The sequence below is a fragment of the Vigna unguiculata genome, chromosome 11 (assembly GCF_004118075.2).
Source record: "Vigna unguiculata cultivar IT97K-499-35 chromosome 11, ASM411807v1, whole genome shotgun sequence".
In the NCBI taxonomy this organism is placed as follows: Eukaryota; Viridiplantae; Streptophyta; class Magnoliopsida; order Fabales; family Fabaceae; genus Vigna; species Vigna unguiculata.
The window spans coordinates 22542504-22569368 of record NC_040289.1 but is presented as its reverse complement, the minus strand read 5'-3'; the positions used below and the strand labels follow the sequence as shown (position 1 = coordinate 22569368).

General features: G+C 32.9%; 1 protein-coding gene across 8 annotated transcripts in view; it reads right to left on the bottom strand.

Moving 5' to 3' along the window:
* Positions 1 to 1338: 1338 nt before the first annotated feature.
* LOC114169213 overlaps positions 1339 to 26865 on the bottom strand; it is a 39379-nt gene continuing 13852 nt past the window's right edge. For 6 of the 8 annotated variants that reach the window (XM_028054254.1, XM_028054257.1, XM_028054259.1 and 3 more), the window contains 15 exons: positions 21641 to 21707; positions 21496 to 21558; positions 20758 to 20928; positions 20560 to 20653; positions 20383 to 20462; positions 20203 to 20278; positions 20028 to 20071; positions 16411 to 16478; positions 11840 to 11925; positions 6389 to 6543; positions 4945 to 6280; positions 4532 to 4815; positions 2324 to 2530; positions 2083 to 2239; positions 1339 to 1790 (listed from right to left, as the gene is read on the bottom strand). In XM_028054254.1, coding sequence (XP_027910055.1) covers positions 1507 to 1790; positions 2083 to 2239; positions 2324 to 2530; positions 4532 to 4815; positions 4945 to 6280; positions 6389 to 6543; positions 11840 to 11925; positions 16411 to 16478; positions 20028 to 20071; positions 20203 to 20278; positions 20383 to 20462; positions 20560 to 20653; positions 20758 to 20928; positions 21496 to 21558; positions 21641 to 21707 — 3172 coding nt within the window. In that variant the 3' untranslated portion in view covers positions 1339 to 1506. Of the gene's footprint in view, positions 1791 to 2082; positions 2240 to 2323; positions 2531 to 4531; positions 4816 to 4944; positions 6281 to 6388; positions 6544 to 11839; positions 11926 to 16410; positions 16479 to 20027; positions 20072 to 20202; positions 20279 to 20382; positions 20463 to 20559; positions 20654 to 20757; positions 20929 to 21495; positions 21559 to 21640; positions 21708 to 26865 lie in introns of those variants that run through there. The other 2 variants (XM_028054262.1, XM_028054255.1) reach the window with 2 other exon arrangements.

The following is a 26865-nucleotide window of genomic DNA, read 5'->3' as shown; positions in this document are numbered from 1 at the left end:
AAGGAGACAAGGTACATGTCTACTTTTGCTTTTGCTTTATGCTTTTTGCTTTCCTCTCTCTTCCACTTCATCCAAGTGCTCCAATCACCAAGTGCCACCTAGCCATGCTCTACTTTCTCTTAATTACCTACAAAACAAGACAAACAAGGATTAGCATGTTGGTTTAAGTTAATCTAATCTTGGTCAAAGGTCAACTTTGGATCAAAGTCAACAAGTCAACCAAAATAAATCAATTAGAAACCAACTTAGGGAATTCAAACTAAAGTAATGCAAAACAAAGATAAAGGTGATGGAATAGAAGACTCCCCTCTAGACATGCTTCTAGTGATCCTTCTTGAGGGAGCTTCTAAGGAGGTGGTCATGCCTTCATCATCTTACTCTTTTTTTAAAACATTTACATTTAATTAGTTATAATTTCATAGAAAACATGGATTAATAATATACAATAATATAATATATTAAAAAGTTGTTTTTAATAAAAATATCAATATAACATATATACAAATAATAAATTCGGTCTCAATTTAGAGGAGTACAATATTGTTCTTGAAAAAAAAAATTGAAACTGAATCGAAATAAAAAAACATATATAAGAACTAAATTGAATATAATACAAAAATACTTGAAACTAGCACCAGTGCCATGTGTCACTCGGAACATGTGTCACTTGGAACACATGGACAACACAAAATTCTACAAAAAATTAAAAAATCACATATTAATGCTGTTAGTAATTATTGTTTTTTTAAAAATCTAACTGAGTGAATCTTTCAAAAATTCAAACGCAATTGAGACAAAAGGTTAAACGAAATTCAACTTGAAACTATCCGACCAAAATAAGAATCAAACATTTTATATATGATTTTTCAATTGATGTATTCTGCGACAGTGTTGAGTAAATAATTAGATCCATTACAAGTTTTCTTCTGATTTTTTAGATATACTCACGCTGTTATGAATGTAAGAAAATTTAATTATCTTTCTTTATGATGATCAGCCAAATGAAACCGAAAAGATTTAAGATTTATGAGTATGTTAGATTAAATTTTTCTTTAAAAGAACATCAAGAAGGAAGAATTTAAGTTTCTTTGTAAGTAAAAAAAATTAAACCTCATTTTATAATCGCTATAAAAGATCACCTTTTAACATAAAAAGAAAAACTTATCTCATATTCTTGTTTTCTTCAACAAATACCTTGAAGAAGTTTATTTAAATTGATCCAATATATATATATATATATATATATATATATATATATATATATATATATATATATATATCAACAACTCTTTGACAAAGTTGCCCGTATATGAATATGAAAAAAAGGTGAAGGTGCAGTTCAGTAGAACAAAATTGCATTATTTTCTTCCATTCGATGATTTAATTATGCATAAATGCAGAGCCTTTGGCAAATCTTGTACATACTCAACCTATGGACTTCTATGCTATATACAAAAGAATGCTGACCTACGAAAATTATTAAAATTTAACTACACATGACAGGTGTTAAAGTTGGTTCTTCAATTGCACCACTAAACCCTGCATCGACTCAATCTTTTGACCGAGTTCTTTGATAACAGTAAGGTGCTGAAAGGAAGATTCAGAAGTACCAATGTCAGATATCAAATCACTAATCTTAGTCTGTGAACCAGCAACTGCTTCCTCAAGCGAAGTTAATGTTTGTTCCATAGTTTTTCTTGGACTTTCTTTTGTTAGGTTTTGTTGGCTAGAAACACTACCATCTATGCTAGGCTTCTCAGGACAAAAATTCTTGACAATGTCTTTACTTCCTGCATATCAAAATAGCATTATTGGTGATTACAAAATAAATGAGATTATCAGCCCAACTAACCCTTGAAACTCTAAGAACTAAGGGAAAGAACAACCAGCAACAAAATTAACCAAAGCCTCACACCCAAAGGAAAACTGATACTGTAGGTTGGTTGGTCTCTATATACTAATTGGTAACAGAGAACAGAATGTGGAGGAGAAAAATGGGATAGATTACAAATGTAATATGACCATTACCTAACTAATTCCTAATTAAAAGCATTGTATACACAAGAAAATCTGGAAGCATACCTAGGTTGCCAAGCCTGTCAATTACATACTGGCCGACAGAACTTTCAAGCTTAAATATCCGTAAAACTCCAGATATTATTCGGCCCACAGAATCAATTTCGGATTTGCATAGAAAAGTGAGGTTTTGGACGTCTTCCTTGGTTACAATTGCTTCATTCTGTATAGAAAAATCTTCACTACACAGGACCTTTCAATAGAAAAAGTCAATGACTACATACTTTAAATACGAAGGGCCCATTACCGTTTGTCTTATATAAAACTTTAGATTCTCCATTTCCCAATTAAAAATTTCATCATCTTCATTATCCTCACGTAATATCATGCCAACTTCAAGATCAATTCCCTCAACTTCTTCAGTGAATTGTTTTACTCCATTTTCGGTTATAACTGATGAAGGAATGTCCTTTTGGGCTTGAGGCTTCATGATTTTCAACCCTTGAACTCCAACCTGCAAGTTCTGGCACAATATTTAAAGGGTACGGAAGGACAGATTTACAGATAAGATAAAAAGTGTGTACAGTTAGCTAATATTTAAAATTTATAGTGTTTTCACCTGCAGTTTTTCTTTCATTAAATGTCCATTTTATTGAAGGGAAATTATTCGAAAAATTTTCACTACTGACTTCGGCAACTGACAAGAAATATATTCCAACAACAAAAAGGTTATGTAAGGCTAAGATTCTTGTTAATTGTGTGTGAGAGTAATTGGATCCAAAGCATCAATTGCTTGACAAGGAAGATTGCTAGAAACCATGGTTGTGATTGATTTTGTTAAACTCTTCATATCTCAGCAAAAATACATTACTAACCTACTATAGGAAATAGGTAAAACAGCCTGCAAACTAGCAAGTACACCTAATGATCTAAATACAAAGTTGGGAAGTGCAGGAGAAGATGTTGCTCTGGATAAAAAAATGTACCAAAGACTTGTGGAAGACTTATTTATCTATCTCACACTAGATCAAATATTACTTTTGTTGTGATTCTAGATAGTCAATTTATGCATCAACCAAAGAACACATTTACAAGTTGGTCTTAGAATTGTCCAATATTTAAAGCGACACTAGGAAAAGGAATTTTGTTCAAAAGAAACAAGAATGCCGGTCTTGAGGCATATATTGATGATAATTATGCAGGTTCAACTAGGATCGGGGTCAACTACTAGGTATTCGACCTTCCTTGGTGGAAACCTAGTAACTTGGAAGAGTAAAAAACAAGTGTGGTAACTAGATCTAGTGCTGAAGTAGAATTTCAAGCAATGACTCAAGGAATATCTGAACTATTATGGCCGATGATTATACGAGAAGACTTAAAGATAAAGTGGGATGAACCTATGAGATTATATTATGACAATAATTCTGCAATCAACATAACTGATACCTTGTAAAACATGATAGAACTAAATCATTGAAATTGATAAACATTTTATCAAAGAAAAGCTTGACAGTCGTTTGATTTGCAACCATATGTGTCTACTGAAGCATAGCTTGCAGACATACTCAACAAGGGGCTGGATATCAGTAACTTTTATAGAATTATATCTAAGCAGGGGATGGAGAACACTTATTCACCAGCTTGGAGGAAGTGATAAGATATTTTACGAAGTTTTAGATTTGATTCCTATTGTTTTTAATTTTGTATATTGGTTGTATCTTGATTTTAATATTAAGGTAATAATCCCACAATCTTAGGGATTTGTTTTCTAGAATAGGCAGTACTTACTTCCAAATTTATCCAATTAATGTGTACATACATACATATATATATATATATATATATATATATATATATATATATATATATATATATATATATATATATATATATATATATATATATATATATAAGGTATTTAGTGGGACTAAATAAGGGAGAAATTATTTTGTACTAAACTTCAGAGTTTGTTATTCATATGAGAGCTTATACAAGATATTTTTGAACGAGGATTGAACCAACTGCATTCAGTTAAAGCTACAGAGACAAACTAAATAAAGGTCCTACTAGAGAGAATTAGAATTTAGAAAGAAAATCAGAAACTATTATGTATGTTTTTCAAATCTGAGAGCTTATGTAAGTATTTATGGATAGGGATTGAGCAAACTAATTCAATTATTGTTGCATAGACTAACGGATTTCTAAGAACTACTTAAGTACTGGCCTTAAGGGTGGAATTTACTTCTATGTCTTTTGGCTGGTGATTTGCCTTTGAGCAAGTGTAGACAATCCTATCAGCGTGTCAGCTCAGCCAGTGAAAGTTACTAGGGCCTTGGTTCACTTAATGGTGGAAAAGCATGTTCTTATATTTTTAGTTATATTTGGAACATTCTTTGAGAAACCTTTTGCATTTACTCACAATGTATGGAAAGTTTCCGCCCAACAGCTAAGCTCAATGAAATCAAGCATGTACACAGTCCATCAAATTTGAAGAAAGAAGGACGCATGTCTTTACCGTAACCACGTCCACAGGATATAGTTGTATTCTGTGTGATTGTGTTTTTCTTTCCAGAGCACGCTTTGGGCAACTTTTTGCATTTACCCGCAAGATATGGAATGTTGTGTGCCAACACCTCTCTTCTCTGTTTGCATCATAGGTTGAGAACCACCATCTTTCAGCCATGTCATGCTCACCTTCAAGAGCAAATAACCAGTCTCTCAACTGTATAGTTATATCCACGGTATCTGGCTTCTTCAAGTGTGAAAAACTGGTACCTTTCCCTTCTGTCGTAGTTTCAACTGGTGTAGATGTTTGTAAGAAAACTATACTTTAAAGTAACAAACAAAACACAAGGAATATAACATAAACTTTACTATATATAAAGCAATAACACCTACAACAGAAAATGAAAATAGACTGTTTTATACCATTTTCTAAATTATCATCAATCGGAGATGTTGTCTTAAAAAGTTTTGCCAATGGTCCAGTTTGTAAGTTTTCCCACCCTTTAGACAAACCATTCCCTGGACCACCATCAGGCCCTAGTACTCCAAATCGATGCAGGAGGGCCTCAGAGTAATTCATTCCCCCACCAAGACGAACACCAGATATAGAAGCTGAGAGATTTAAAGTATGTACTTCCGTGTCTACTACACAAAATGGTATGACTTGCTCCATATGTATGTCCAGAAAGGGGTATGAATGAGCATTTCCATTAAGTAGCCGTTTTTTGTTATGCACCCAGAAAACAGGTCTCAGTTTAAGGTGTTCATGATCACTTATTGACGGAAGATTTTCGCTAGTACTACAAGGTGAGTCATTTTCACATGTGAAATGCTCTTCAGAATCCAGGCAATCTATCTGAACTCTCTCCCAATTTAATGTGGATGAAACAGCAATAGCACCACCAAGGGTTCTATGAGTAGCACTAACAAAAAAATCATCTCCAACAAACTGTACTAGAGGCATTCCCTTAGAATTCACAGAAGATGACTCAAGAAACTGAAGTTGGAGATTTTTTATTGTCAAACTTACAGAAGTGTCACTGGGAATCTTCTCCATCAGATTTCCACTTAAATATTTGTTCCTGACATCCTTCAATTGTCCCTTTTTTCCAGCTATGGCTATTTTCTCACTAACACTCCTAAAATAATCATAGACACTGAGGACAAAATATAATTGTTCAAGTGAAGTGTTGGATAGATACTGTTCACAAGCTATACCAAGCCTCACGATACCCCCTGGAGGAGGAACCTTTAACAATGGATTACCATCAGCAGTTACCATAGCTACTTCTATACGAGCATCTTTCAGGTCAACACATCTCCACAATCCAGATGTCCATCCGAGAGAGCTCTGATGTGGAGGCTTGTCTGTACATACTTCAAGAGATAAAGTAACCTGGAAAGCTCCAGCAGTCCACTTCTTCTGACTGGCATCAATTGGTTGACCCTCCCAAAGACAGAAGCAAGCAGGATCCTTCTCGAGGTTCAATATTTTCAGTATCAATGAGGGTGAATCTAAAAAGAAAAGATTTTCAATCCGAAGCCTTGCTCCAGCAAAAGAGGTATTGACTGTATTGTTTATATTGGTTTTAGAAATATCCAGACAGATCTTATCCAAAGGAACTGTAAGATCCAGACCCTTGAGAGTGAAATTAAAAGATTTTACTGAGAAATCTGGTAAAATGTCACCATGATTCACAACAATACTATCAGCTAAGAATGATGATATCTTGAGGCAGGTTTCTTCCTGGAGGTGAATCTGGAAAACAATGAAATATTATTATCAGATAACATAATTGGCATAAAAGTATTTAAAAAGATGCACAAGCTGGCCATTTGTTAAAAGAACTTGCACAAAGCCACACACCATTAGAGGTTGACAATCAATAACAGTTTGACAAGCAAAAGATGGTGGAAGAGCAGGCACGATCTGAACAGAATGGAGGCATATTAGAGGAGTTCCCACAATTGATTGCCATTGCTGTTCTCCTAGTGGGTATATTGAAGGGCAAAAGCTTCTTGCTGCCAAAAGACAGAATAAAAAAAATTAAGTAAACACAGCAACTTGCTAAAATGATATATTCTTTTAAAACTATCTATTAACGAATATTTACATTTTTGATTCAGTGTTAACATAAAACTATTTTACATTATCATACAATCGTGTTGTGACATCATTAAAAAATTTCAACTTCTTCGGTAATAGATAATTGTAATCGCAGTAAAACTTTCTAATGAATTTACTATCTCAATGGATGATAGTATACAATTTTTCACATTTAAGGTGTGTTTGGAAGACCAGCAAAAATTAAATTTGTTATAATTTCAGTTTTTGAAAAAAGTGGCTCTAAGATTTGATTTTGTTTGGAAGTAACAAATAAAGCAACTTTAACATGAGAAAAATGGTATGACAAAAGTTTGAGATTTATAAAATCTTATTTATTTCCAAGAAAAAGAAACGTTAAACAGATTTCAGCTAATGTATCTGAATATAACATGGATAAACATGCGGATGAACACTAGAAAGAATTAATATAAAAAAACGAAGATTTTTATTCAATTGCTTCATTTGAAACAATACATTAGTCTCTATATATAAAACTCTAATCTCTAGAATCTTCTATTAGCTTCTAGTTAGCTTCTAGTAATATTTAATATTCTACCAACTTTTAGTAATGCATTTAATATCCTTCTTACAACACTGCTTGTGAATGGAGGTCTATCATTCCCAGCTTGCATGTGAGATCATGAAATCGTTTAGTAAGAAGACCTTTTGTAAACAAATATACTAGCTGAAGTTGAGATGGGACATAGGAAGTACTGATAAGACCATTGTCCAATTTCTCTTTAATAAAGTGTCAGTCTATCTCTATGTGTTTGGTCCTTTCATGTTGAACTGGATTGTGAGCAACGCTAATAACTGACTTATTATCACAATAACGGATCATAGGTTCTTCACATGCCACTTTAAGATCATTTAGAATAATTTTCAGCCATAACAATTCACACACCCCTTGTGCGATAGCTCGAAACTTAGCCTTTGCACTAGACCTTGCAACAACATTTTTTTTCTTACTTCTCCAAGTCACTAAATTTCCACCCAAGAACATGCAATATCCTATAGTAGATCTCCTATCCATGACATACCCTACCCTGCATAATCTGCATCAGTATACACTTCTATTTTTAATTTTTCATTTCTCTGGAACAATAATCCCATTCCTAGACTTGTCTTCAAATATTGGACAATTTAAGATAATTTTTTCCAATTAAACTATAAGCAAAATGGACTTTCTATAATTCTTTAGAAGTTTGGGATCTGTCTTCGATTCCCATTCTAGAGTTCATGATGACAGCTGTCCAAAAATTTGTTTATGATATTATTCATATAGGAGAAATTGTTCTTAGAAAGAGAACAAAGACAACTGAAAACCCTAAGAAAGTTAATTAGGAAAACATAGTTGTCATCATGTTAGAGGGACTATGTTTCCATAATTAACATAAAACACAATATATCTAACACTTCATCTCAAGCTGGTGCATATAAATGGTATGTATCAAGCTTGTTACAAATATAATCAATTCTCAGTCCCTGTAAAGACTTATTGAAAATATCCGCTAACTGATAATTTGAGTTTATGAACTCAGTCTTGATGTCTCCAAACACAATCTTCTCTCGAATGAAATGAAAGTCAATCTTAATGTATTTGATCCTCTCATTTAAGATAGGATTAGCACTTTATGAAGAGTAGTTTGATTGTCACATATAAGGGTCATTTGAGGGACATCTCCAAATTGTAACTCTTTAAGCAATTGCTCACAAGTGGATGAGGCAATAGCTCTATATTCTGTTTTTGCACTACATCTTGCCACAACAATTTGTTTCTTGTCCTTCCAAGATATCAAGTTACCAGCAATGGTGGTTACTGTTGTTTAATTTGGGAGATGCCATGGTGGTTACTGCTTGTAAGAACAATGTCATTAACATATACTATAAAATAGACATATCCAGCACTTGAGTGATGGTAAAAGACTGAATGATCTGCCTCACTCCTAGTGATACCAAATTATTGAACAACACTGCTAAAATTTCCAAACTAGGTCAAAGGAAACTGCTTTAGGTCATATAAAGATTTGCGAAGATGACATACCAATCCATAAGGCTCTTCTTAAGCAACAAATCCAGGATGTTGCTCCATATAAATTTCTTCCAGAAAATCTCCATTGAGGAAAACATTTTTGACATTCTATTGATAAAGAGGTCATTGCTGAAGAGCAGCTATTGCTAGAAATAAACGAACATAAGCCATTTTTGCCACTGGAGAGAAAGTATCACCATAATCCAATCCAAAGATTTGTGTGTAGCCTTTAGCCACAAGTCGAGCTTTGAGACGATCAATAGCACCATCAGGACCCACTTTAATCGCAAGAACTCACCTTCAACGAACAACAGATTTTTCAACGGTAATGGTAAGAGCCCCCAAGTTCCACTATTCGGAAGAGAACTTAGTTCATTTAGCATGGTCTGATGTCAACTAGGATGGGCTAAGACATCATTGATAGATTTAAGAATGGACACAAAAGAAATAGATGAAAGACAGGTATAAAAATGTGAACATAATCTATGGTATGTCAAAGAAATATAATATAGAGAGTGATTACGAGCAGAACATATACCTTAACGGAAAGCAATTGGAAGGTCAAACTCAGTTGTCAGAACCGGAGGAGACAAAATAGATGGGACTTGAAGTGAGTTACTTGGTTGTTGTTGGGAACTGTGTCCTTGACAATAAACCTCAAGAAGTGGTGGAGGAGAATGTAACAGTGGACTAGACACAACTGGAGGATCATAACTAATAGGAATATTAATTTTAGTAATGGGAGACACGTCAGACGCCAAAATGACCCTTAAAGTAGAAAAAAAACTCATTGAAGTTGACATTTGCAAATAAAGAACATAGCGGTGAAGAGAAGGATAAAATCATCTGTATCCTTTTTGTGATCGAGTAAATCCTAAAACAACGCATTTGTGTGATCTAGCAGACCGAGACAAAAATTATGAACAAAACATGTAGGCCCAAAAATCTTCTGAGGTAAGGGATGGAAAGGTTCATGAAGAAATAAAATAGAATGAGGAATTTTTTTTATCAAAAAACCGAAGATGACATACGATTAATAAGACAACATGTAGTAAGAATATCATCACCCGAAAATTGTTAAGGAACCTCATCATAAATTAAAAGAGTGTGAGTTATTTCAATAAGATGTCTATTCTTGTGCTCAACCATCCTATTTTGTTGAGTTGTATGTCACATGCTGTATGACCGAGCCATTAGAAGCCTTAAATTGTTTAAAAGAATGGGAAAGATATTCACGGCAATTTTCACTTCACTAAGTTCGAATAGAAATTCCAAACTGAGTTTTAATTTCATTATCTAAGGTTTGCAATGGTCAACGACACCAAAGATGACAATGCATGTGCTGCCACATGCAGCAGGAAGAAAAACGTTGAGTGAACTTGTCAACCACACATGAAGGCATGTCTAACCTTCGATGGTAGTGATTTGGAAGGCATGGTGGTCGCCTGGCCAAGACAAACAAGACCATGTGGTCGTCGATCGAAACTCAAACTCCAACAATAGCGGGCGACAAAAAGAATTGCCAAGAAACCCTATGCTCTAGATACCGTATTGAATTTAGTGAAAACTTAAGTATAGGGTTAATCTCCCTTGTGTAGAAAATACACATATGGTAATGTATTTATAATCATTAGAATGTGGGCTAAGCCCAAATACAAATAAATATGTAAAAATAACATAATTAGCATAGGGACTATGTTTCCCTAATTAACATAAAATGCAATATATCTAACAAAAGCAATATTTATTGCTAACTTGTTATCAAAATATAGTCTCATAGGTTTATCCAATCACCGTTGAAGTTTTCTAAGATTATCTTTGACAACATTATTTCAGAAATCCCTAAGGCCATGGCTCTAAACTTTGCCTCTTCACTTGATTTGGCCACAACATTTTGTTTCTTGCTCCTCCAAATGACCTCATTTTCTCCAAGAGAAGTGTAATATCCAAAGCTAAATCTTTTGTCATCTATAGAACTTGGATATTTAGTATTTTTGTTAGCTTCTAAGATCTTTGTATGGGAATGAACAATGACTAGGACTATTTCATTAATCTCAAAAATTGTTTAAAGCATGTATATGACACCAGTGTACAGGAGAGAATATAGTGTGCAGGTTGAAGAAAGCTTTGTATGGGCTCACAGAGTCACCTCGTGCTTGATTTGGTAGACTCACTCAGGTTATGATCTCCATGGGATATCGACACTACTTTGTTCATCAAGTATTCCCCAGAAGATTAACTTACACTACTCTTGGTCTTTGTTGATGATATGATTGTTGCAGGAGATTATGAACATGGAAACAAATCTTGAAAGAAAAGTTTGCCGCCCAATTTGAAAGGAATAGAAGTAGCTTACTCGAAGAAAGGAATCTTTTTCTCCCAAGATCCTTCAATATTTGAAACAAGTCCAAAAATGAGGTTACTGTGAAAGAGGAATGGAAAAATTAAAAATGGCAGTATATACTGATACAAATTATGCAGGGTCTATCACAGATAGGAAATTCACTTTAGGATATTGCATGTTCTTGGGTGGAAATTTGGTGAGTTGGAGATGTAAGAAAACAAATGTTGTTGCAAGGTCTAGTGCAAAAGCTAAATTTCGGACTATGGCACAAGGGGTGTGTGAATTGTTATGGTTGAGAACCTATGATGCTCTTATAATGGCATGCATAGAACCTATGATCCTTTATTGTGATAATAAGCTATTAGCATTGCTCACAATCCCGTGCAGTATGATAGATCCAAACACATAGAGACAGATCGACACTTTATTAAAGAGAATATTAAAGGTAATATAAAAAGTTGTTGGTAAAATATTAAATGTATTACTAAAAGTTGTTAGAAATTCTTAGAAGATTCAAGATATCTCTTGTAATTATTACATTAGGGTTTGAGTTCTTTATATATAGAAGTTGATGTACTACTCAAATCAATTAACAAAAATAAGAACCTTCTTTCTTAATCCTTTCAAGTAGATATTATGTTTCTATATAGATTGTACAAAATATATTACAAGGAGTTGGGCCTAGACCTATATATTGAAAATACATTTAATAGTTTCAAACAAATAGATTCAAATTCTTAACAACTCTTTTATCCTAAAACAACTGAAATCAGAAGAAAAATAAAATTCTCAAACATATTCTTATTGGATTAAAACTAAATTCATAACTTAATACCAAATGTTGGTACTTGGAAAGCATCCCCTATGACCGATTGCGTTGATGGTTGCACTAAGGTACATGGAGGAAATGAAATGGTGTCCCTGCATTTCAGCATACAAGTGGTACAATTTGGTTATATAATAACATTTTAACTATGTAAGAAAATAAGGAATTGTTTTATTGATAACAATCGCACAAATTACCTTCTCGTAATCTCTACTAGTAAGTGATAAAATTCTTTAAAAGAAGGAAATGAAAATATGTCCAAATATGGAGTGATTCTATGGATTTTTTTCCTAATCACTATGGAGATACTGGGATATTTTTATCCTAATCTCAAAATTAGGAGAAAATAATTTCTTTCTGATTCAATCTCATTACATACATTGAGGAAGATGCACACAAAGGTTGAGAGTGGTGGGAATAGTTATCGGAGTAATTGTCTTGGTCTTTTTTTAAAGAAGTTTCTTTTCAATTGATATTTTGATGGTTTTATATTTTGAAACAATGAGATATGTATTTTTTGTACATTGGTGAATAAATATGTTTGCTGTTTATGTTAAACAAGATAATATTATTTTAATATCATCCTAGTCGAAGATTACATATTTCAAAAGAGATAAATTCCAAAAAGGAAAGATGTGAAGATTACATTATCTTAAAGATAGATTCTATCAATTGAACGCCTCCATATTATAATGGTACTATATGAATTAAAGCATGAAGATCGAAGAAGAAATCCAAAAAAGGAAAGGAAGAATAATTCAAGACAAGGAAGACCACTAGAAAAGTAGAGTGAAACAACGTTGACCAAATTAGTGTTGGACGAGTCAAAGTCAACTCATGAAGTAGAATGTTGAATATCCTTATTAGACTAGTTCTTTCACGAGATGATCTCAATGAAAGATTGACCAAAACTCAATCGTACATTAAACGAGTATAATGATTGAAGGAAGCAAGATGAGTTGACCAGACTACATTAAAAAGTCAACAAGTCACTACATAATACAACAATCAAGTTTATTATGATGAATGAAATCTGAATGTAGAAATTGTTGATTGAATCAACAAAGAGAACATCAAGATCATATTACAAATCATAAATAAGAAAATCAACACTGATTGAAGATTTGAGTGAAGATATATCTGAAGAATATCAACGTTAACTAAAGATCTATTAAGAAATATATAAAGGAAATCCTCTCTAATTGAAGATTATGAATAGTTATATTATTTTCAACCAATCACAAGCAAGGGAAATACTTTGCATATCAAAGACTCAAGAGAAGAATTGAAATTACAAAAGAGGGAAGAATTGATAATTCAGAAAGCAATACTCTCTAAATGTTACATCAAGAACTTCCAGATGAAGCAAAAACAAGATATTGAAGAAATGGAGAATATGCTAAATTGAGTATGCATCAACGGTCAAATAACACAACACAACGCAATTATAAATACCAAGACCAACACGAAGAAAACAAGAGAATGAAAAAGAAATAGAAAAATGTTGATGAAATAGAAAATTGGCAAAATTGTCAAATATTCAAGAGAAATCAAAGTGAAAATATCCTTTGCGCATAGAGTAAAGTTCTTATTCTATAGAATGGTATTGGGTTAAGTGATAACCATTGCAATATCCTTTACACCATGAAGTATACTCATGAGCTTTATTGTACTCTATTGTGTTAGAGATTATTATTACTATTGTAATTGAGAGTTTTGAATCAGGGAGAGATTGAAAAGGATACCTAGAGAGGCATATACTTCTAACCTGGAAAGGGTGATACTCGTGATATGTTAACACTCGTGATACCTAGAGAAGTTGATACTCGTTGTAACCTAGAGAGGTTGATATTCGTGCTAGTAAAGTTGATACAAGATGTAGCATCAATGTGTGAGGTGAACTAGTATATATCCTTGTGTGCATTGTTTTATGTCTTATTCTTTAATTGTCTATAATATGTCCGCGCAAAGCGATTATAAAATGTCTATGGGATCTATTCATCCTTCCTTCTAGAGCTACCATGCACCAAACTTATACCCTTTTTGTGTGACACAGTACCCTAAGAACATTTAATACGCCTTGGGTCTAATCTTTCCCTTTGCTGTTTGTGGACATGTTCAAATGAGTCACCCAAAAATTCTAAGCGAAAGGTTAAGTGTATGAGTTACATGTGGACAAAATTAGTGGATAACTTCCATTGGACTTTTAAATTTAAATAAAAAAAAAAACAATAGAAGGTAATTTATTAATTAAATAAGAGTAATTATGGCTTTCCCCCGAAAATTTTATGGAACATAATTTTGAAAAAGGAGTGCTTTAGTTTTTTCTAGTAATTGCTTATATTTTTATTCAGCAATTCCATTTTGTTGGCGATATATACATATAAGGATTCATGGATTATCTCCTTTTTGCAAAAAAATAAAATGTTTAAGGTGTAGGAAGTCCCACATTTGCACCTTACAATTCCTTTTTCTCTTGGTTTGTCAACAATCTTCCATGTTGAATTTCTTTCTAATGCATTTGCCTCCTATCTCATGGCTTGAGTTCAATGTTACCTTTTCAGGCCTTCTTAGACCAAAGTAGAAATATTATGGCATCAATGGTAGCAATAAGGCTTCATTGTTTATTAGAAAGATTGTCACTTGTGAGGTGAGGTTTGCACTCACTTATATATTATATATTGGTCTTATCTCTATTTGTTTTGGCGTGTACATCTCAAAAGTGGGACTATATATTTGTGTGGGAGACATGATAGGCCCAAAAAACAACAAACCTTCCTAGAATAGATTTTAAATGGTTTTGATACAATTAAAAAGTAGATTTTAAGCCTAATTCAACATCACAAAAAAACTGGCTTGTAAGCTGAGGTATACACATCTAGAGCATGGGAATAGACATTAATGGGTGGTCTGATAGCGACCCAATAGTGGGTGGAACAATAGATCCAACAAATATTAAATTTTGTTAGGATAGGCTCTAACTCATGGCTCAGATATCATGTTAAGAAATGGATTTGGCACCAATAAATATACTCTAAATTGACCTTATCTCTAGTTGATGTGAGACTTCCAACGGATACCATGGTAGAAAAACTGTCTCTAATGTTATTCATGGAGGCACAATTCCTCTTAAGTAGAATACATAGACACAATAAGTTAAAATCCTAATTTATGACGGATATAATCTATCCCTACAATTTAGGATCAATTATCTTGTACAATAAATATAAAATATACTATCGACCTATTAATTCTCCTAATTATGAATTGTAATTAAATCTCTTAATTGCGTAATTAAAACTATATAGAAAAATATTAATTGCACATAAATCTAGGGATTTTGAAAGTACTATTCATGGACAGAGTACACAATCCAAATCGTGTAGTCATGGTTTCAGTCATTGCTCTCAAACAACCAGGTTACTTTTCACAGGCTTTGATAGTAGACATTGAAAAAAAAAAATTAAAAGACAAGGAGAACACGTATATACGTAAATCAAATATACTTATGCCAAAAAAACCAAAACCAAAATCTAATATACGTAAATCAAAGCCAAATGAGACATTACTACCCCTTGACATGGGTTAGGAGGTCCCACAACCTTGTTTGTGGTTGAAAGAGTTGGTTTTTCGAGGCAAGGCACATGGACTACATATATTGATATTGGTGGTGGCACATAAGAATGTGTGGCAACTCTATTAGTGATGCAATAGTGGACCTTGTGATTGTTCGAAGAGGGTAAACCCATGTAAGATTTCAACTTAAAATCAATTGACACTAAAATGTTGTTTACCAAAACACACACATATGTATATATAAGTTGTACCCTAAGGATTGATGAAGGAAATGTGGAACTTTCCAACTAAAAACAACTACCATAAACTAACAATAAAAGATTAGGAACTCCATCAAAATATTACATGCTCTATTTTTTCTTTTTTCATTCATTATTGTATTAAGTGTAACATAACCATACAAAACCATCTTGTAAGATATGGTTTTCACCCACTTGTATACTATAATTTAGTCATATCTCTAGTTGATATGTAATCTCCAACACATCCCAAGTTGAGAGCTAATATCTCGAATGTGAGAATAGATACTTATAAGTAGTCTAAACATGATCCAATAGTGGCCTAATAACGAATAGCACAATAGATCTAACAAAACTCACTAGGATAAACTCTGATACCATCTTAGAAAATGGCCTAAACTCAACCTCAACATCGGATGAGATTTGCACTAACTTATACAATATAATTTAGTCAAATGTCTAGTCAATGTGGGATCTTCAACATTGTTGAATGGGGAAGAGATAAACATGTCAAACATTTGAATTAAAAGTAACAAACATGAGCAACCACTAATCTGATACAATCTTAGGAAATGACCCTAACTCAACCTAAAAATTGAATGAGGTTTGCACCCATTTATATAATATAATTTAGTCAAATGTCTAGTCAATGTGGGATCTTCAACATTGTTGAATGGGGAAGACATACAAGACACACATTTGAATTAGAAGTAACAAACATGAGCAACCACTAAGTAGTTATACAAGTAGAGTACAAAGACAAACCTTAAAAATACTCCTCCAACTATAATTCTGGTCAAGCTACTATGACTATCTCCTTCAGATTGACTGGCCTGCAATGTTAATCATTTAAACAATGGATCTTTCCTAAGAGAAGCTAGACATCATTATATGGCATGGTAAAGGGACTATGAACAAGACAAGAAGTTCATATTTTAAAATGGCCTTTTTGTCATTGCAAATCAACATTTTCAAAATTAGCAAACCTATAGCAAAATCATCAAAACCTAAACGAACTCTCTTTCTGTCGATATTTTCTTATGAATTGTTACTTGATAACTAAAGATTTAAATTTATAATGCCAAACTCACATAGATAACATAGAACAAGGAATTTTGTTATCTAAAATTGAAGATGACATACAATTAATGTGGATAGCATATTAGCATGCACTATAGACATCACCCCAAAAGCATTCGGGAACCTCACCACAAATTAAAATTTAGTGAGTTGTTTTAATCAGATGACGTTGTAACATCTCCACTTTTAAATAACTATATTATTTGTTTTATCTTTAGTTAGAAAATCTTACCCTTTATTAAAACAATGTTTCTTATTTTATATAGATAAAGTCTGGACGTTGAAAAACAAAATCAAGTAGCTTTTAGGAAATAGTGTGACCAAGTAAAATGGAAATATTAAAAAAAATAAGAAAACAAAACAAATCAAAAACTATTAATTAATTATATATATATGTTAAAATTATCTTTTGAAAGAATCTTCTAAGGGATAAGAAGAAAGAATAAAAGAAAAGAAAAGAAAAAGAAAGAAGATAATGAGATTAGAAATGATAAGATTACATTTAATGCATGTAATCATCACTTGAAAAGTTTTGGTTATAAATAGGTCAATTGGAAGAGGTGTAAAAAAAATGAAGCGAAGATAAGATACGACACAAAGAGAAATATATATATATATATATATATATATATATATATATATATATATATATATATATATATATATATATATGTTAAAATTATCTTTTGAAAGAATCTTCTAAGGGATAAGAAGAAATAATAAAAGAAAAGAAAAGAAAAAAAAAGAAGATAACGAGATTAGAAATGATAAGATTACATTTAATGCATGTAATCATCACTTGAAAAGTTTTGGTTATAAATAGGTCAATTGGAAGAGGTGTAAAAAAATGAAGCAAAGATAAGATACGACACAAAGAGAAGAAAACAAAGAGAGAGAGAATTTGGAGCAGTACTTAACATGCATTATTTATCACTTCAATAAATAATGCATGTTAAGTACTTTTAATACTAATCTTAATAAACTTATGTGTTTTCTATTAAGCATTTATTTATTTTGAATTATAAGTTGTTTTATTTACTTTCATTTAATTTATTTTCAATTATTATCCCCTTTATTTATTTGATTATTTAGTTCAATTAGGTACTAGTCATGTTTATTATTTCATTTAATTTATCTCTATTTTTTATTGGCCTTGTTCGTTTATTTCATTTAATTTAAGTCCAGGTACGTATTGATTCTATTTATTTCTTTTATTTAATTTATCTCCAGTTGCATATTGGTCTTCTTTATTTTATTTAATTTACCTTTAGTTACATATTTTATTTATTTATTTCATTTAATTTATCACTAGTTACACATTGGTCATTCTTATTTATTTAATTTAATTTATCTTTAATTATGTATTGGTCTTATTTATTTATTTATTTATAACTATTCCATTTAATTTATGTTCACTTACTACTTATTTATTTCAATTAATTTGTTTTCAATTATGCACGGGTCCTTTGTATTGATTTACATTTTTGTTATTATATTTGTGTATGTTGGACATTTTGTTAGATATATTAGATATCTTATCTTTATCTTCTATCTTTAGTTTTTTTGTTATTATTCTTTATCTTGTATATTGGACTTAGCTCATATCTCCTTTATTATAAATACATTACCCTATGTATAGTTCTATACAAGGGAAAGATTAATCTCAAACCTATTTTCATTATATTCAATAGTTTATGACACTCTAATCTATATATAATTATTGCTTGGGTTTTTATTTTATGTTATTTTATTTTGTATTATTTTAAACCTCATTCTTTTATAATTTAAGAAATACATATAAAATAAAGTAAAAGTAAATACTTTTTTTATTCAATGAACTTGGATAAAAGAAAGTTACTTACATGCTCTATATTTATTTTTTATACTTTCTGTATATTTTTGGATAGTGTATAGATTATTTGTCATGAAAAATATGACATATTTTTGGTTGTCATCACATTATGTGGTATTTGAAAATGTCCTATACCTGTTCATAATATATGGATAGTTCATAATAACACCTTGAACTAAGATATTCTTAGCAGGAACTATCTGATACTTGCTTAGCATCACCGAGATTAAGAAGTGAATATATCTCTTTTGTGGATTACTAAATGGTTAATATTCTTAAGAAAGAAGTAATTATGATTGTGGAAATGTTTTTAATGAAAAATACTCAACTACCTAATCACTTCTCAAGTAACTTTTGATGTGTATAGTGGATCATCATAAGTGAAATACAAATCCATATGTACGACTAAATGAGATTGAGTCTTATGGTTGTAGGTCAAATCCTAAACCCTCCATTGTCTGTATTGTTTGTTGATTTAATAAAATATATATTTAAGGCTTATAAATACCTCACTCATTTTAAAATATTTTTTTCATACATACCAGTTGTACAAGTAGGAGAGTTTGCTCAATAAGTTTTGTTTGGGAAATTTTTGGGAGATATTCTTTAGAATGTTGACTCATGAAGAATTTATATTAATATTCTTAGGATATATTAAATATATAGATAGACATCTACTTTTTTTTAGAACTCTTAATATTGTACAAAATATATATTTTTGTAATATACTATGAACAAAAATGGAATCATAAGTTATTCATTTTCTGATTTATGTTGACGATATGATTAATAAGAATATTCAGTTCATGTACAATTTTCTCTCTCTTTTCTCTGTTTAGTTTGTCTAATATATTTTGTTGAATATCTTGGTTCCCCTCGTGCACAACAACTTGGCATCAGAGATTTTGTTTGTAAGATTTATTGGGCATGTCATTCGCTATCAATGTGCTATCAAACTATCCACAAATGTTTAGTTCAATTCTCATCTAGTCCTTAATGCAAGGGCTTATGACGAAGATTCCACATCAACTAAAGAAAATATCAAATTACATTATATGGGTAGATGTAAACCTAACTTTATAAATCAGTTTTGTGAAGTTGAGTTACATAAAATCTATATTCTAAGAAGAATTGATCTAATTGATCCTAATATCATTAGTTATTATTTTTATATAATTATAACATCAATATAAGATTCTAACACTTTGAAATTTTATTGTTTCCAAATCCTTTTTTACTACAAAGCTTGAGCATGTACCTAGTAGCATTACATCATTGAATGGTCCAGTTCTGAATATAAACATGGGTCAGTTCTTTGTATTTTTAACATATACCTAACAATCTAATATCAAAATATTCGTAATAAGGGAACACCAAAGAGAAAGAAGAATAAAAAGAAGAAGAAATACATCGAGAATGAAGTGCACAAGAACATAATGAAGTAAATTACCCGAGAATAATGGAGGGACTGCATTAAAAGCTCAAGTTGGAAGTCTACAAGTTAATGCCAATTGTAGGATTATTTTCATGCTATGTTTACACACAAAACTAATAGCTATACAATATTTTAAAATAATTAAAGGAGATATAAGTTGACATAACAATAGTTTCGGCTAAAGACATACCAGAGTCTTTAATGCAAAGAAATATATGGTCCACAACAATTGACACAATGGAATTCCTAGCAGCTTCAGTTGACCGCTGTCATGATTGATTCAGAAACACACTATGATATTTCTATATCAATAAAATACAGTTGAAAAATAGTTGTTTCAAAGGAAGAAGTAGTTAAGGCAATATGAAACCTTCTTAGCCTTCAAATCTACATTTCCCCTGCTTAGACAGACATGTAATCCAGTTTTAAAGCGAAGAAATGCACGCAGTCCTGTTGATATAAGTTTTAGAAACTTCATGTCACATCTTTGCTTTTCATATCAACTAAGTATGGATAGTACAGACCTGATAAACCTTCTTTTAGTTACCTGGTTCACTTAATGCTGGACAAACAGCTTCAGTAACATGGAACTGAACCTCAAGTGCAAATGGACTGTTCAATTCAGTTCTCTGAACCGTGATCTAGTAATATGAAGTTCAAGCTGTATTTCATGATTCATGACAGATAAAATTCTGGAAGAAAAAGAATATTCATTAAAACTGATTGGGGGAACTATATTTCTTACAAATGCTTCTCCCGATATTCCTTCTATAAGACGCTCTGCTCCAAATAATACTCGCTTTTCACCATCCTCATCTCTCGGGTTTGATCCCTCTTGAGAGCGGCCTAAAGTAGGATCCGTGAACATGTCAGGATGAGGCAAAAGATCAAAAGACATAGATTCCCATTCTAGTTTCTGAAGAGAGGGAGGGGGAAATAAGAATTAATAGGTGATAATAAAAATATAAGTAACTTAACATCCTTGATATGGAGAAATATAGCAGAAACACATTCTGATGAAAGCATAATCGAAGGTCTTCTGATGAAAGGAGAGATGTAATATATAAGAACAATATAAAGACAAATCAATCTTCCAAATTAGGTTTTGTTTAGTTAAGCTTTTGACAAAAAATATTATTTTAAAAATAATGTGATTTATATTTCACAGATTTCATATAAAGCAGAGAAGCTAATATTTTAATTCGTTAAAATTATAAAAGACAAACATTTTTCAATCAAGGTAGAATACAATTACAGATTTTTTTCTAGAAGCTACTGACCAAATTTAAATTTAAATTTTTAAAATTTTAAAATTTTTTGTATCAAAAGCTTGAACAAACACTAAAATTCTTCAAAGTTAACTTCATTCAAATAAAAATGAATTTTTCATGAAGAAAGGCTCAAACCAACGGACTCAAGGTTACTTGCACAAACTCAAAAAGGAAAGGGTATGTATAATTCTTAAATAAAAATGAAATAGTACTTTGAAGACGTATATATACTTCTTATTACTGGAGAATTCCCGTGCCTCTTTAAGATTTACAACCTGATAGCAGAATAAAAAAACTATAAATTTCATATTCGAGTGGCCTGACTTTTATTGCAAGAATGAGTATCAGCAAAGTTACCTCCCAGCTTTCATTTGTCGTATACAGTACAAAGTTGTGCATGGTAATAGATGCCACAGGTGGTGCCCTACGAACAATGATAGGGAACACGCATGGTTATAAATAGATCTTAGGTGAAATATACACTATTTAGACATAAGTTACCCCATAGAATGATCCACCACATCAATGCTATACAGTAATATGAATTTTCAATTTATTGAAATCCACAATAATAAGTGAGATTGATTGTAAAACAGGCATGCTTATTGTTAGATAATATAGAATTTTCTCTAGTAGTTAGGCTCAGTCCATTCTGTATTTCTGGGTTTGGCCCATTATCATTATAAATAAACTATCTTTTGTGTATGTTTTACACAAGGGGAGATTTATCCCTAAGCTTTTTTCATCTTATTCAACACAGGTATCTAGAGTTTAGGTTAGTTGACTGTTGTAACCACTGCCCTACCACTCATTGTTGCCGTCGTTGTCGTCGTCGCCGCCGCCGCCGCCATTGCCATCGTCGTTGCCGCCACCGCAAGGTCCGCCGGCCGCCGCGTGTGATGGCGCGTTGCCGGCCGTTTGCCACGCCAATCAACCTCGCCCGAGTCACCTCCTTGTCCTCTTTCTGGATTTGTGATTGTTGTGTCCATCAGAGAACATTGAATTTTTAGGGTTTCTCTCTCAATGCCAAGTTACAGCAGCTTGTCCCTGCCTTGTCCAAGTTATCTTGTTTGGTGTGTGAGTTGTGTCAATTAGGCAAGCATAGTCGTACTTCCTTTCCTCGTAGACACATGATGCTTCGTCTCCTTTTGCCTTGGTTCACTCTGACATTTGAGGTCCTAGCCGCGTTAAGTCTACTTTAGATTTTCAATACTTTGTTACTTTCATTGATGACTATTACAAATGTAGTTGGTTATTTTTAATGAAACATCGTTCGGAATTATTTCATATCTTTTAAATATTTTTTTAATGAAGTTAAGACTCAGTTAGGTATTTCTATTACAGTTTTGCGCAATGATAATGGTCGTGAATATCTTTCTCATTCTATTAAACAATTTATGACTTCTCACGGTATTCTGCATCAAACTTCTTGTGCTTATACCCCTCAACAAAATGGTGTAGCTCAACATAAAAATAGACATCCTATTGAAACAACTCACACTCTTTTAATTCATGGAGAGGTTTCTGAACATTTTTAGGGTGATGCTATTCTTATTGCCTGTTATCTCATTAATCGCATGACTTCTTCGATTTTAAAGAATAACATACCTCATTCCATTTTATTCCCTCATGAACCTCTTCATCCCTTACCTCTAAGAGTTTTCGAGTCTACATGTTTTGTTCATAATTTTCGTCCTGGTCTTGACAAGCTTTCTCCTAGATCACATAAGTGTGTTTTCTTAAGGTTTACAAGATCAAAAAAAGGATACAAATGTTTTTCTCCTTTCCTTAACCGTTATTTTGTGTCTGCAGATGTCACCTTTGATCAGTTCTCCCTTTATATTAATAGTCAATCTTCACCTCTGACTCCATCCAATCTTGACAACTCTCCTACTACCTTTAGTGTCCCTATTGTTTGTGACCTTCATATTGTGTCTTCTTCACCATCGGTTCCACAGTCAGCTTCTCCTCCACCACCTCTTCAGGTATATAGTCGCCGAAACCGATCACAACCACCACCATGTGACTCCACTCAAGTGCCAACTACTCTGTCTTCTCTGGTTCTAACACCTGAGTCTGACCTTCCCATTGCCCTCCGATCCCTCTCCCCATTATATTGCTTTGAGTTATCATCGATTATCATTACCTTTTTATACATGTCTTTCCTCTCTTTCTCTATCACCATTCCAAAAACTGTCCGTGAAGCTTTAGCCCATCCTGGTTGGCGTCAGGTCATGACAGATGAACTATGTGCTCTTCATAACAGTGGAACTTGGGAACTGGTCCTGTTATCGTCTGAAAAATCTATTATTGGTTGTAGGTGGGTGTTTGCTATCAAAGTTGAACCTTATGGTACTATTGATCGCCTCAAAGATCGTCTTGTGGCCAAAGATTATACTCAGTTGGATTATGGAGATATCTTTTCCCCAGTGACAAAGATGGCTTCTGTTCGTTTATTTATCACCATGGTTACTCTTCAACAATGGCCTCTTTATCAACTGAATGTTAAAAATGCTTTCCTCAATGGTGATTTGCACGAAGAAATCTATATGAAGCAACCTCTTGGGTTTGTTGCTCAGGGGGAGTCTTCTGGGATGGTATGTTGTATTTGCAAATCCCTATATGGCCTAAAACAATCTCCTAAGACCTGGTTTGGAAAGTTTAGCAATGTTGTTCAGCAATTTGGTATTACTCAGTGTGAAGCAGATCATTTTGTCTTTTATCAATACTCGAGTGTTGGATGTGTTTACTTGATAGTATATGTTGATGACATAGTTCTTACAGGGAGTAACAACCATGACATCTCTAAGTTGAAACAACACCTCTATCACCATTTTCAGACCAAAGATCTTGGCAACTCAGATATTTATTGGGTACTGAGGTGACACAGTCCAATGATGGTCTTGTTATATCTCAGAGAAAGTATGCCATGGATATTGTGGAGGAAATTGGGTTGGTGAGTTCAAAGTCTGTTCATACACCCATGGATTCCAATACTAAACTTCTACCAAATCAGAGGAACCCTATATCTGATCCTGAGCAGTATAGAAGATTAGTTGGGAAATTGAATTATCTTACCGTTACTCGTTCTGACATTTCCTTTGCAATCAGTGTGTAAGTCAATTTCTTAATTCCCCATGTGAAGATCATTGTAATGCAGTCATTCGTATGTTGAAGTATATTAAAAGATCTCTTGGAAAAGGATTGTTATATGGTTCTAATAACCATACAAGAGTTGTTTGCTATTCAGATGTTGATTGGGCAGGATCTCCTTCTGATAGAAGATCTAAATCTGGGTATTGTGTCTCCATTGGTGGTAACTTGATCTCGTGGAAAAGTAAGAAACAGACTGTTGTAGCAAGATCCAGTATAGAAGCAGAATATAGAGTTATGGCCTCAGCTGCCTATGAACTTGTTTGGCTCAAGCAATTACTTAGAGAGCTCAATTTGGAGATATTACTCAAATGACACTTGTGTGTGACAATCAGGTTGCTTTTAATATTACCTCTAATCTTGTCTTTCATGAGCGGACCAAACACATTGAGATTGATTGTCATTTCATTCGGGAAAAAATCATGTCTGGAGACATCAAGACTGAGTTTGTTAACTCAAGTGATCAGTTAGCATATATTTTTATTAAGTCTTTACAGGGGTGTAGAATTGATTATATTTGTAACAAGCTTGGCACATACGATTTGTGTGCTCCAACTTAAGGGGAAGGGTTAGATATTGTTTGATACTATTAAGATATTGCTAGATATTGTTAATCACAATATCAAACAATATCTTCTATTTACTCTATTTATTTTCAATTAGCCTTTTTAATTGTACCTTTCTCTATTATAAATAGATTATCCTATGTGTGGTTTATACACAAGGGAGATTAATCTCAAACCCTATTTTCTTTATTCTCAACAAGACGTAAGGGCACAGACACAATTATTATACACTAATGACACTTAGCGTCTTTATGGTGTTTGTAAGGATCTTATCACTGTTGTTGCTCCGCGGAGTCTTGGTCCCATGCCTAAATATTTGGGCAAAATTCATGCCCTTTTTCATGAATTTAATGAGTTATTATCTCCTACCTCCATTCCACCCAGAGAACTTGACCAACAGTCAAAGTTCTTCATGTTGTTGGCATTACATGAACTTTCTGATGAATATTCCCATGTTTGCAACCAGATTTTGGGTTCTCCTATTGTGTCCAACTTTACTGCTACTAGTTCTCCCCTTTTGCATGTGCCAAGAAAACAAGTCATTGATATACCTACTTATGCTGATGACTCCTCAATCTTGGCCTCTCAGCGGGATGATCACAATCGTTCTCGCAAGCTGGGAAAAGGACGCCCTAAGTGTGACCATTGTAGCAAGTTAGGCCACAAGATTGACAAGTATTATGCTCTTCATGGATGTCCTCCTTGATCTGTAGCGGTGGTCCACTCTGATCCTCCTCCCCGATCAACAACTGTGAATCATGCTTCATCTGATACTACATGACACCTTGCTATTTTCAATGACTTTCTCAGATGGTATGAGGAACGTCAAAGTTATAATTCCACTACATCTGCCTCTATTGCATACACAGGTACATCATTTGTTGGCTTGAACTCACTCTGATTCTCTTGGACCTTGCGTTCTAGACTTTGGCGCCAAGATCATATTACAGGTAACAAATCTTTGTTTTCTTCTTTGTTTTGTCTTGATAATTTACCTTTAGTTACAATGGTTGATATCTCATGGTGTTGATACTAGTAATATTTTTCCATCCATATACATTGATCATATTCTTTATGTCCCTGGGTCTCCATTCAATTTATTATCCGTCAGTCGTCTAACTCATTCTCTTAATTGTTATTTCCTTTACCAAAGATTTTTTTGTTTACAAGACCGAAGTTCGAGACACATGATTGGCACTAGATGTGAGTCTCATGGTCTGTATCATCTTCGTCCTCCTTCACATGTTGGTGCAGCTATGGAATCACCATCCCTCCTTCATACTTAATTAGGTCATCCTTACCTTGCCAAACTGCAACAACTTGTCCCCATCTTGTCCAAGTTATCTAGTTTGTTGTGAGTCTTGTCAATTAAGAAAACATAGTCGTAGTTCCTTTCCTCGTAGTGTCTCTCAACGGGCTTTGTCCTCTTTTGCATTAGTTCATTACGACATTTGGGGACCTAGTCGTGTTAAGTCTACTTAGGTTTTCAGTATTTTGTTACTTTTATTGATGATTAGTTCAGATGTACTTGGTTATATTTAATGAAAAATCGTTGTGAGTTATTCTCTATTTTTCAATCATTCTTTCATGAAATTAAAACTCAGTTTACGATCTCTATTCGAACTTTGCGGAGTGAAAATGGTTGTGAATATCTCTCTCAATCCTTTAAACATTTTATGGTTCTCATGGCATGCTTCACCAAACATCATGCGCTTATACACCCTAACAAGATGGAGTGGTTGAGCGCAAGAATAGACACCTTATTGAAACAACTCGCACTCTTTTAATTCATGGTGCAGTTCTTTCCCATTTTTCGGGTGATGCGGTTCTTACTGCCTGTTATCTTATTAATTCCATGTTGTC